The 12,841-nt window shown below is 40.7% G+C and overlaps 1 protein-coding gene across 3 annotated transcripts in view; it reads left to right on the top strand.

The window, feature by feature from the left end:
• The window catches only part of EDRF1 (erythroid differentiation regulatory factor 1), a 40,859-nt gene that overhangs the window by 15,072 nt on the left and 12,946 nt on the right, over nucleotides 1-12,841 (top strand). For all 3 annotated transcript variants that reach the window (XM_006735718.3, XM_006735717.3, XM_031030601.2), the window contains 9 exons: nucleotides 137-397; nucleotides 2,776-2,847; nucleotides 3,124-3,274; nucleotides 5,303-5,491; nucleotides 5,833-6,033; nucleotides 7,388-7,606; nucleotides 9,583-9,806; nucleotides 11,910-12,068; nucleotides 12,226-12,375. In XM_006735718.3, coding sequence (XP_006735781.1) covers nucleotides 137-397; nucleotides 2,776-2,847; nucleotides 3,124-3,274; nucleotides 5,303-5,491; nucleotides 5,833-6,033; nucleotides 7,388-7,606; nucleotides 9,583-9,806; nucleotides 11,910-12,068; nucleotides 12,226-12,375 — 1,626 coding nt within the window. The remainder of the gene's footprint in view (nucleotides 1-136; nucleotides 398-2,775; nucleotides 2,848-3,123; nucleotides 3,275-5,302; nucleotides 5,492-5,832; nucleotides 6,034-7,387; nucleotides 7,607-9,582; nucleotides 9,807-11,909; nucleotides 12,069-12,225; nucleotides 12,376-12,841) is intronic.

Genomic DNA, 12,841 nt, shown 5'->3' with positions numbered 1-12,841 from the left:
GTTCTGTGTGTATTACAGTGTGGAAACAGCCTGTTTGCAGACCTCCTAAAATTTGTTAGTACAGTAGTAAAATTTATTCCGCTTTAGAATGCTCAGTTTTGATGACAATCACATGTATTTCTTTTTTTTTTATAAGATTATTGCTTCAGCCAATTACATGCTTTCAGAACTTTTTCAATTAGATGAACCTAAAAAAGAAGAAAGTTCAGAATCTCCTTTAAATGAGAATTCTGATGAAAGTTACAGTGAAGAGGAGGAAGAGATGCCGGACAGCGATGAAAATGGATCCTATAGCACCAGTTCTGATCCCTCAGATGATAACAAAGCAGTAGCTATTATTAAGTCTGTTGGAGAATTGTCAGTTCCAGAAAAATACAAATCCATTCATCAAATCCGAGTAAGCATGGTAAAATTGTATTAAAGTTTTATCAATGGAAAAACAATTATTAACTGAATACAGCTAGCCTCTCAAAAGATGGCATTACTGGGACGCCTGGGTGGCGTACTCCGACTCTTGGTTTCAGCTCAGGTCATGATCTCAGGGTCTTGAGATGGAGCTCCGTGTCAGGCTCCGTGCTCAGTGCAGAGTCTGCTTCAGAGTCTCTCCCTCTTCCTCCACCCCTCCTGCTTGTGTGTGCACGTGCGCTTTCGCAATCGCTTGCTCACTCGCTCTTTCTCTTTCAAATCTCTAAAAAAAAAAAAAAAAAAATTCAGTAGATCCTTCATGGTCCAGGGCCTAGTAATCATTAGCTTTATGAATACTAAAACCTGTTTTATAATTACCCCAGGGCAACTGATCCACATGCAAACCAATGGTAGACGATGTGTAAACCACACATCAGTATATTAATTTTTATGTAGGAGATTTTCCTTTGCAGTGACCAGTGTATAGTCCTGTCTCCTCACCGGGGTATTCATTCTCAGTTTCTGGGTTACTGGGAAACTGAATGTGTAGATTGCTTGGTAAATGTAGAATAAGAGCAGACAAGGGGTGGCTTGTTGATCCATTTGTGGGAAGCTGGTACCTTATCCCGGTGCTACAGGACAGCACTTTTCAGTGACTGGGCCATATCAGCTAGATTGGACACATCTCTAGCCTGGTCAAGGTCAGATAGACTCTAACCACTTCCTACCCTTTAAGTTCTGTTGACATGGACTGCACTGACTATTCTTTTCCCAATTGGTCATTTGCAGACAGTAGAATTACGTTTCAGTTTGCTAAATCCTAATTACTTTCCAGTCCTACCTCCCTGTGATCAGATCCAAGTCAGCCTTAAAAGACTGGCTATTCCCGAAACTGAATATAGACATATATACAGATAATCTCTTAACGTAAGCTCTGAGTTTGACTTTCAGATGGAAACTTTATATCCAGATAGATTTTTAGAGGACACCTCTGTCGCCCAAAAACATTGCCTGTCTTTTTGACTCTTCACTTTCCCTTCTCATTTACCATAGCCACATTGCCTTTTTTCCTGCCTCAAGCTCATCAAGAAAGATCATGCCCATGTGAGGCCTCTGCTGTTGCGTGTGCTCGGCACGTCCCAGAAGTTTTCATGGCTGCCTTTTTTAAGCCTAAAGTCTTGATGGAAATGTTGCTCCTTCTGAAGATTTTCCCCTGACCACTCTAGCCAGAGCATGCTATATTTTTATCTCCTTCATGGAGATCATAATCTGTATCTAAAGCTTGTGTTTGTTTCCCTTCATGAAAACAGAAGCTCCCTGTACGTATAGACATTCTTGTATCTCCCATGTTGAGGACACGTAATGGGTGCTAAGGAAATACTTGACTAAATGACTACAGGACAAGTTCTTAACTGTCCATCTGAGTTTTAGCGCACTTTCAGCTTGAACCCCCCAGTGGAATTTAAAAAAAAAAAGTTTTTCCTGATTATAAACAAGATTACTGATGGCAGAAGTTCTGTGTATTTGGGGAACTGCATTGTAACACAAGACCCTAGATTTATGGGGCAAGTAGATGACAAAGACGTAGTGGTATGTTAGTTTACAGTTTTTTACAAAGATGGCACTTTTTATCAATATCTGAAGCACTCAAAAAATGCGGTCCTATTATTCATATAAACAGGTCTTTTGTTAGCTTTGCCTTATTAGTGTACTTTTGAAACTACAGTCAGCGTGGCTTCAGCACCTCATTTCCAGCTCAGTGACTGTGCCCACGGACAGGTTACTTAACATCTGTGCTTGATGCACAATGAGAACAGTCATTCCAGCCTTGAAGGATTCACCGAAAATGAACTGCCTCGCAGAGACCCTTACACATAAGATCACTTAGTAGATACAGGTTGTTAACTGGTTCTGCTCATAATTAAGCATATAAATTGTACAAATTATGCAATGAGACCATTGGTGATACTTACTGCTAAATTGATGATATTGTTAACTGTGTGTTACCAAGTATCAGTGCTAATTAAGGATTAAACTCACCTATTAGATTAGGTATACATGTATCTAAAACATTACTCACGTTCTTGTTTTTTTCTCATAATAGAATTATTTTTAAAACCTTAAGAATTTAAAGTAACATATACTTTGGAATATCTTTTTATTAGGCAAGGTTTTTGTGGATGCTTACGTCACTTTTATCTGCAGTGAAAGCAGTACATTAACCTTAGTATCAGTTACCTCACAAAGCTGAATACACAGCAGATTTTGAAATTATTGATGTGTAGAGTTTTAATAATTCCCAGGAGCTGAGAGCTGTGGAGTTTGTCACGTGGGCAGCATATTAATAGTTTTAAATGTTTGTTTCTGAAGCCCAGTTGCACGTTTCCAGTTTGCCATGACACAGAGGAGCGCTGTAGACTCGTGCTTAGCTATGTTCTGGAGGTAAGTCTTAATTTTGTCTTCACTGTTTCAGTAAACTTATATTTGGTATGCACATAGCGCTTGTTTATTGGTGTCTAAACATTTTTCTGAATGATTCTTTTTTTCCCCTTTAAGCATAAAGTGAAAATTAGTTTTTCCCAACCGTTTCAAGTAAAATGTAGTCTTTTCAAGTCTGTTTTCAAAATTTAAATACTCCTAAATGTGTTCAGAGCCTTATATTTAGTTTCTAGTTGACCTTCAGTTACGCGTATAGTAAATGTTTCTCCTTTTTTAAAGGGGTTAAAATCTGTGGATAGCAGCATTAAAAAAGAAAGCGACCTTCCTGCAGCTGACCCCAACACCCCAATCCCATTAAAATATGAAGATGACTCCACAAGGGGGGGTCCTGAGGGTCTGGAGAAGCAGATGGCCTTGTTTTTGGACAAAAGTAAGTTGAATTGATGTGCAAATAAGGACTTTTCTATAGAATAGTATGCTAGTCCTTTATCAACAGCAGACTTATGTCAATTAAGGCATTCATTGAAAGGAATTCAGAAGGATATCGTGTGAATGGAAAGTAGGGGAAAATACCATTTCATTCAAAATATAAAACAAAGGATAATTTTGACCCTTTATAGATATTCCTAATAAGTTCCGCTTCTTCCAGTTCCCTGCAGCGAGGAGCTAATGCCCTCAGCTCAGTGCCCTCAGCTCAGTAGGGTTCTCATAAGAAATTACTGCTTCAGTAAAAGCAGTCGTGTGTTTAAGAGCAGACTTCGGAACCAAACTGCCTAGCCTCAGTCTTGGCTTTGCTAAGGCAAGTTCCACATTTTTGAACCTTATTTTTTTTTTCCACTCTCAAAATGGAGACAGTAGTGCCTACTTTAAAGTTTTTATATGGATTAAATGAATTAATATGTGTGAAGTACTTAGAACTGCACGTAATAAGCGCCATGGGGTTGTTGGCTTTTGTTACTGAGTGGGCCTTGAATAAGCTAGAAAGGTCGCTTATAAATTGTCTAATTTGTTCCTCAGGAAAGTCACTTCATGAAGAACATGTGGACTTTTAAAAAATCACTTTCAGTTGCTTAAATTAAAAAAAATGTTTTGGAAGCCTGTATGTTTGAAATACCAAGAGCTTTCCTGATTTTTCTCTTCATGAATATAAGTTGTATGTGGGGGGAGTAAATTTATTGCCGTAGCATTTAAGTACTGCTTCCTGTGTGCCCGGCTTCAGCCTTTATACCGTGAGGAGAACACCAGGACTTGAGACATCTCTGCCTTTTTTATGGTATTCTTTTTTTTGAAATGCCTTTTCTCTCTTTCTTCGTCCCCAGCTCAGCTGTTGAAAATCCTGCTGATGTTCAAGAGATTTATGCTCACCTCTCTCTCTAGTCAGAATTGATTCTCCTACCACTTTGTCCTTGAGCACTTAACTGAAGCCTGCCTTATGTCATAGTTAGCTGTGTTGAATGGTTTTATGCGCACACACCAATACAATTGTGAGCAAAAATTGTGTCTTATTCAATTCTGGTGTTCTCACCAAGCCTCACACACAGAGAATGCATACAATAACAGAGGAAAAAGAAATACATGCACAATTAAAACCATAAGAGAGATTATAAGTACCTTTCATTGGTTTGAAAGATGCATGTTGTCACTGATCAAAAAATGAGACATCTTGAGGCTCAGACTGGGGAGGGGGATTCCCACAGCATTTTGTTCTTATCTCTGTCATTGCACTTAATAATAGATTTTGCTGTGGTTTGTGTTAGCAGCCTATCTCTACCTCTAGTGTGCGAGATCTCTAAGGATGGAGAACAAAGAATTTCACGTCACGGTTTCTGGTGCCTAGCATAGTGCTTTGCACAAAAGTGATCATTTGTTAGATGAAGAAGGTAGTAGTAGGCTGGGCTTTATTAAATAAAGCCTGTTCCTGGTGGAGGAAACAGTTCACTAAGAGAGGAGGTGGGAAAAATAGGCATCTATGTGGGCAACAAGCAGTAACTTGACTTTGGCTGATGAGTAGTAAGGGTGGAATACTGGGGAGGAAGACAAAAATGTCACCTAGGAAGTGGGCTAAGATGCTTAGACAGGACTTAATAAGTGGTACGGAGCCATTTCAGTGTTCTAGAACAGGGGTCCCACTATAATTAAAGCTTGTTTAAGGAAGGTAAACCCCCTGGCAGGTTAATACATAGACTGGAGAAAGGACATGCCAGTCATGAGTTATGTCAGTGACCCTGAAAGAGCATGACAGAGTTGACGGCAGCAGGGAGCAGAGAGCCTTCAGAAATCCCAGTGAGGGTCTATTGAAACACTGCCATTTTACTCTGTGGTTAAGTAGTAAAGCACAGTATTTACCAGTCTTGTAGCCATAGTACCTAAGCCTGGACTGTCTGTCAAGAAACGTTATTTATAGTGAGACTTACATTCAAATAAAATGTGCTTCCTTTCTCCTCCTCCATTGTCGTAGTGGGCTCCCTTCAGAAGGGTAATTATTCCAGTCAATCTGGAATGATCCCTGGTTCTTGGCAACATAAAATGAAACTCCAGCTGATTCTCAAGTCATCAAAGGCCTATTATGTTTTGTCTGATGCTGCCATGAGTCTTCAGAAATATGGAAGAGCGTTACGATACATTAAATTAGCTTTGCAGAGCCACGGTAAGTCATTGTAAATTAATACACTTCATAGACATTGGGAGGGGAGAACAGAAAAGGCATCTGAATCACAGTGAAGTTTTACTCCTATTTCTGTTGTAAAATTTAACTTTGAAATAACTTTTTCCAGTCTTGAGTGTGTTACTTCGTATTTTATTTTCTGCTCTGGTTGATTATCTCTTCCTTTTGAGATACATAAAGCCATATGTGATATCTGACATAATATAAATTTAGAATAGATACAGTGGTACAAAGCTTTCAGCTAGTAACAAATTAATATTCACTGTATTCATTAATTTCTAATACACTGGTGTCTTTTTCTCTTTTGCACCCCTTCTGCCCAGATACTTACTGCTGCCTCTGTACCAACATGCTTTCGGAAGTGCTGCTATTTCTGTCTCAGTATTTGACGCTCTGTGGCGACATCCAACTGATGCTGGCCCAGAATGCGAACAACAGAGCAGCACATCTTGAGGAGTTTAATTATCAAACAAAAGAAGATCAGGAGATACTACACAGCCTCCACAGGGAGTCCAGTTGTCAAGGTATGCCAGTGAGACCCAGCATTCGATTCATGTGGGGATTATTCCGTCCAGCTTATGCTTATCGGAATATGTCCAGGAAAGTGGCGAAAATATTAGTGTTTTGATATTGCAGTTTTGTTTCATTGATTGCTTCATTTTAAAATTGAACATGATCCCTTGTGTATTTGTGTGTAAAATGATTTCAAAGTATTTCGTAGTTACTAATTATACAACTAGGACTAAAGATAAAATAAGCTCTAAGACAATTGTGTTGACTTTTTTACTCTGTCTTTTCGTGAGGTTTTCCTAGGTAACCTTGTAGTCAGTGAACCAAGCCATGGTTTTCTTTTGGAAAGGTATAACAGTTGGTAAAAGGGAGTGAATTACCTTCTAAATGATTTCTGGGGGCCCAGATCCAGAGATCACTTTTTTAAACTTAGTTCATGGCTGACTGTCTTACTGAATATATTACTTTGTTTTAGAGTTGTTCGATTTTAAAACTGGGAGATAGAATTAGTCCACAGCGACTATATCCTTAGTTACAGTTGTAAGCTCACTGTGGTCAGGGTGGTAAATGAGCTCGGAGATCCGTCCTTCTATCATGGCATTGTCGTATTTTGCTCTTAAAGTGTTGATGTTATTTGATATCCACCTCACCAAAATTTTTGGACATTGACACATCTGGAGAAGTACATTGGGGGAAACGTAGTATTTCCTCACTTTGGCGCTCTTTCTTCCTCTTCTCTCTTGAGTTTCTCAAATGATCAGTTTCATCAAGTTAATTTCATTTAAAACACTTCTGTGTGAGAGTGACATCTCTCGTGGATGCCAGTGTTAGCAGCAGGGGTGTTCCCTTTTTTCCCCTTGAATTTTGGGCCCTGCACCTGAGTTTACTCCAGTCCCACCAGATGGCCTGTTGGAGTCTTTGAGAGCTTATGTAGCAGCTTCTTCAGTGAGGTAAACGGACATTGCAAACTGTAAGGTACGTAAGTAGCCTCTTGTAGCAGTCAGCTCTATTTCAAGAACTATTTCCATTAATTAAAAAGGAAAAAAAATGTTTTACCTCGTATCAGTGAACTTCAAGTCTGTACCAATGAGCAAGTGTGCTTGGTAAAATCCAGATCATGGAAGTTGTTTGGTATTTTTGGTCAGGAAAATATTTCTTTATTAAAACATTAATATCCCAGGAAAACATAGTTTTCTAAATTAAAAGGTCTTTACTTTAAGACGTAAAATTTTAGATGTATTGATTAAATCCTAGTAGGGTTATACCATTTTGGATTTCTTTACTGTCTTAAAAATAGGAGATTACATGGATACTAAGGAAAAAGGGTTCTCGGGACTCATGGTGATGTTTCCTTCTTTTTCTTTCAAGGATTTGCATGGGCAACTGATTTGTCTACAGACTTAGAGAGTCAGCTTTCAGTCAGTTGTAAATGTTACGAAGCTGCTAATGAAATCTTGCAATTTAGTGACTTAAAAAGCCAGAACCCAGAACACTACGTACAAGTATTGAAGAGAATGGGTAACATTAGAAATGAAATTGGTGTGTTTTACATGAATCAGGCTGCTGCACTGCAGAGTGAACGAGTAGGTGAGTATCTCTTTGGAGTCCGCTCTTTATTGCCTCTTCTCTTAGAAAATCGTGCTGATTTTATGGTCTGAGCAAAGAATTGTGGCACTTGACTTGATGTAGAAAGGGGTGCTCTGTTGATGAGTCTTTTATTTTTAAGTTCTTGAGAAATAAAGATAGGAAAATACATTTCCCTTTGAGATTCATCATTTCATTGTCCTCCATTCTCCATCTGATCAGTTCAGATGTGAAGCGCACAGCCAGCCTGTGCTAGGCTCTGTGCTGCATGTGTAATTGACTAAAACATAGTCCTCTTTCATGTCAGGAAGCCAGAGAAATACAGATCTTTGGGGTGCCAGCCTGGCTCTGTTGGTAGAGCATGTGACTCGATCTCGGGGTTGTGAGTTAAAGCCCCATGTTGGGTGTAGAGATTACATAAAAACAAAGTCTTAAAAAAAAATAAAAGAGGGGCACCTGGGTGGCTCAGTCATTAAGCGTCTGCCTTCAGCTCAGGTCATGATCCCAGGGTCCTGGGATCGAGCCCCACATCGGGCTCCCTGCTCAGCGGGAAGCCTGCTTCTCCTTCTTCCACTCCCCCTGCTTGTGTTCCCTCTCTCGCTGTATCTCTCTCTGTCAAATAAATAAAATATTTTTTAAAAATATAAAGAAATACAAATTTTTGAAAAATGCCATAAGCACAGATGCAGTACAGTAGAAGAGTGGGGAAAGGAGATGTTTATTGAAGTTGTAAGGCTTTTTGAGTGCTTTTGGAAAGAAGGTGTGGTTTGAGCAGATTGGTGCATGACGTAGGATATCAACAGGCAGATACGGGCAAGGGTGTGCTGTCCAGACTGAATAGGCAACATTGAGAAGGACTAGAGATGCAGCGTCCAGTGGATTGTGAGGGTAGCAGCAAGTGGTCTTTTGTGATTCGGGCAGAGGATGACGGATTCAGCTGGGCCTGTGTCAAGTTTGAGATACGGGTAGACATGTGAGTGGAAGGTCTGGCTCAGTTGTTGGTTAGAAACCTGTACTTAGAGCTTTTGGGGTTAGCAAGACATAGGTTGGGGATCACTCAGATGATATAGGGAGGGGATAGTTAGATCCATGAGAATGCTGGAAATGTCAAGACGACCCAGCGTAAGGAAGGAATAGGGCGCAGTAGTATGGAGGACAGCGGGTAAGTTGAGGAAGTGTGTGTGTGCCTGGTTGTTTGTGAACTGTGCTTGGCACTGGGGATACAAAGAGGTCATGCTTTTTAAAGTGTTTTGTTATGTAAGAACCTGTGCTTTTGAGGTGTATCTGGAGAGGGCAGTCCTTGAAGGAGCACGCAAAGTGGTAGAAACGTAGGAGAATTAGATACAACCCAGATCATACCTCTTACAACTCCGTGGGACCATGTGTTTTGAATCTTTATAAAATAGGGCTTTGCTCAGATGTTTTTATTTGCTTGTTTTCATATCAGTTTATAGTGAAAGAGGGCCATGTTTGAGTATTGTATGAATCTGCTCAGGCTGCCATAACAATACCACAGATCGGGTGGGTTAAGACAGAAATCCTACTTCTCACAAGTTGGAAGCTGGAAGTCCAAGATCAAGGTGCCAGCAAGGTTGGGTTTTTCTGAAGCCTCTCTCCGTGGCTTGCGGATGGCCACCTTCTTGCTGTGTCCTTACCTGGTCTTCTCCATGCGTGTGCCCCTTGTGTCTGTTTCTCTTAGAAGAACACCCGTCATGTGGGATCCGGGCCCCATCTTATGACCTGGTCTAACTTTAATTACCTCTTTACAGGCCCTGTCTCCAAATACAGTCACATTGGGGTTAGGGCCTCGCCATGAATTTGAGGGGGGTATGATGCAAGCAGGTCACTGCGATGGCTGCACACAGCTGGTTCCTTAGCTGTCCTGTCCCTGTCCTCCTGCCCTTGTCCTTTCCTGGGACGTGCAGAGGGTTGACACTGATGTCTGCTTACATGTGTTTTTTTCTCTTTTTTTGGTGCAGTGAGCAAAAGCGTGTCTACCGCGGAGCAGCAGTTGTGGAAAAAAAGCTTTTCTTGTTTTGAAAAAGGAATTCACAACTTTGAGTCGATTGATGATGCCACGAATGCTGCCCTTCTGTTGTGTAACACGGGGAGACTCATGCGGATTTGTGCGCAGGCGCACTGTGGTGCCAGCGATGAATTTAAGCGGGAATTCTCACCAGAAGAAGGCTTGTATTACAATAAGGTAACACACCTGCTTGCGTGTCGGACCTCATCCATTTACACCTAATTGCCATTTACCTTTGCCATCGCTCCCTGAAAATATTGTAAAGCTAACTAGAACTGTGGTGACGGCACAGGAGGAGACAGAACACTCAGAGACCGGCCCGAGAATGCGAGAATGTAGTGTTGAGGGTGGCATGTTGAAAAGATGATTATTCAGTGAGTCATGTTGGCGTAAGCAGAGGAGACATCAGGTGGATTAAAGGCTGACGTGGAGAAGGGTAACTGAGAAAGTGCCAGGAGAAAGTGGAGGAGAAGCTTTGTGTGATGAGACCAGCACAACACAATAGCTGGGGTCACGGAGTAGACGATGGATACATTTAAATGTGTAAAAATAACAATTCCCAAATGCACAAAAGAAAGCAAAATTGAAAAGCAGACCCCAGTCTAGTGAAAATATTGATAACACAGAACAGATCAGAGGTGGATAAACCCTTCATATATGAAGAAGAGTTAAGAACCATTGAAGACAGGGGTGCGTGGCTGGCTCAGTTGGTAGAGCACACGACTCTTGGTCTCCGGGTTGGGAGTTCGAGCCCCACGTTTGCACATAATGCTTACTTTAAAAATAAATAATCATTGGAAATAAACTGCCCCAATAGACAAAAGGGCAAATAATCTTTTTTTTTTTTAATTAACATGTAATGTATTATTGGTTTCAGAGGTACAGGTCTGTGATTCAATACCCAGTGCTCATTAAGGGGCAAATCCTTTTTTTTTTTTTAAAGATTTTATTTATTTATTTGACAGAGAGAGACACAGCGAGAGAGGGAACACAAGCAGGGGGAGTGGGAGAGGGAGAAGCAGGCCTCCAGACGAGCAGGGAGCCCAGTGCGAGGCTCAATCCCAGGACCCTGGGATCATGACCTGAGCCGAAGGCAGACGCTTAACGACTGAGCCACCCAGGCGCCCCAGCGGCAAATAATCTTGAACAAAAAATTCATACACATTAAAAAAAAGTGGTTAATATGTAAGAAATTTTAAATTTTTATGAAATTTAAAAATTGAGTTTCTTTTGTTTATCGAATTGCCAAGTATTTTGGCAAGTGGTAACATCCGGTGTTGGAACAAGAGCTCACCTTTTTTTTTTTTTTCAAGATTTTATTTATTTTGAGGGGGGGCAGGGAGGGGCGGGGGGGAGGGAGAAGGACAAGCCGACTCCATGCAGAGCCAGCGGTGGGGCTCCATCTCAGATCATGACCTGAACTGAAACCAAGAGTCAGATGCTTAACCGACTGAGCCACCCAGGCAACCCAAGAGCACTCCTTTAACAAGTACTTCACAGCTATGTGAATACTAGTGAAGAATGTTTGTGGCATAGGATATTTTTTTTTTTTTAAGATTTATTTATTTATTAGAGTGCGAGTATGGGAGGAGGAGGGAGAGGGGGAGAGAGAACAAGCAGACTGACTACCTGCTGAGCACAGAGCCAGATGCAGGCGGGGCTCGATCTCACGACCCGAGCTGAAACCAAGAGTCAGATGCACCACCCAGGTGCCCCATGGCATGGGAGATTTTAAAATCCTTTTTATAGTTTTTTTAAGTTTACAGATACACAGAAAAATGTAGATGATACACACAAGAAATGTAGAAATTATTGCTAGGTGATGGAATTAAATGTGATTTTATTTGCTTAAATATAATGACCATGCCCTTTAGGCTGGAGGTGGGAAAGGGTGGAAGGGGTTGCTTTTTACAGTCAGATCCAGCAATTTTTTATCCTTGGGCTCATCAAGTTAGTTTTTTCTAGCTTACTAGTTATATAAACAAATTTTCATTTAGAAAGGAAAAAAAAACAAAGGAAATGCATCTTCGTGCATGAGCATGAGTCAGAAGGCACTAAGGCTTATGCTGGACTCGCCCTGGAAATGGGGAGGGCTTGCAGTCCACTTGAACTGGCTTGCCTTATTGCAACAGTTTCATTGATACGGTTTTTTCCTTTCCTCACAATATTGCCCTTCTGTAAATTGTTCCCACACCAAATTAACATCTGGGTGATTTTAAAGTATGTTTTATTTTCATATGTTGTTGGCGTATCAGAACTGGATCTTTCCCTCCCTCGCAGGCTGTTGATTACTATTTGAAAGCTCTGAGGTCACTGGGGACACGAGACATACACCCGGCTGTTTGGGATTCAGTGAATTGGGAATTGTCCACGACTTATTTCACGATGGCAACTCTACAGCAAGATTATGCTCCATTATCTAGGAAAGCTCAGGAGCAGGTAATAATATTTGCGGGGCTATAAAAGAAGTCTTCAACTTTATGCCTTTAACATATTGAGCATATTTTCCGTAACAAGCAGGATTTAAATATTTTTATTTAAGATTATAGGCTTGTCATTTTTTTCTCCTCCCCCTTAAAAAAAAAAAAAAAAACAGATTGAAAAAGAAGTCAGTGAGGCTATGATGAAGTCCTTGAAATACTGTGATGTGGACTCAGTCTCTGCTCGACAGCCTCTTTGTCAGTACCGAGCCGCAACCATCCATCACAGGCTGGCGTCCATGTACCACAGTTGTCTGAGAAATCAGGTATTGCCATTCCAAACTTAAGTTCAATGCCAAGTCCATTTAAAAGTGTCTGGTTGTTTTTCTTATATTTCACTATCTATTTAAATGCCATCTATTCTGTTAGCTGCTTTAGAAAAACTTGCAGTGTAGGTGATTTTCCGCTCTCGCCTCTGCTGCATATTTTTCTCTACAATAATTGATTGGGTATTATTTTGTGAAATTACTTATCTTCTGTGCGCCACCCCCTCCCCACCAAGTCTCCCTCCAGACCCACCCGGAGTAACTACTGTCCTGGATTTTCCAGTATGTCTGCACCTTTTCTGTTTTACCACTTAAACATTTTACCTGGTGGTGAACTTTATAGGAGAAATCATACTGTACGTATTCTGTGGTTTATTGCCTTTCACTAGACATGGTGTTTTTGAGATTCCTCCTGGTTGGTGCATTTTCTTAGTTCACTAGTATTCATTTAATGAATATATCACAG

This window comes from Leptonychotes weddellii, chromosome 6 (genome assembly GCF_054177405.1).
Source record: "Leptonychotes weddellii isolate Sample4059 chromosome 6, ASM5417740v2, whole genome shotgun sequence".
In the NCBI taxonomy this organism is placed as follows: Eukaryota; Metazoa; Chordata; class Mammalia; order Carnivora; family Phocidae; genus Leptonychotes; species Leptonychotes weddellii.
This window is presented reverse-complemented; position numbering and strand designations above follow the sequence as displayed.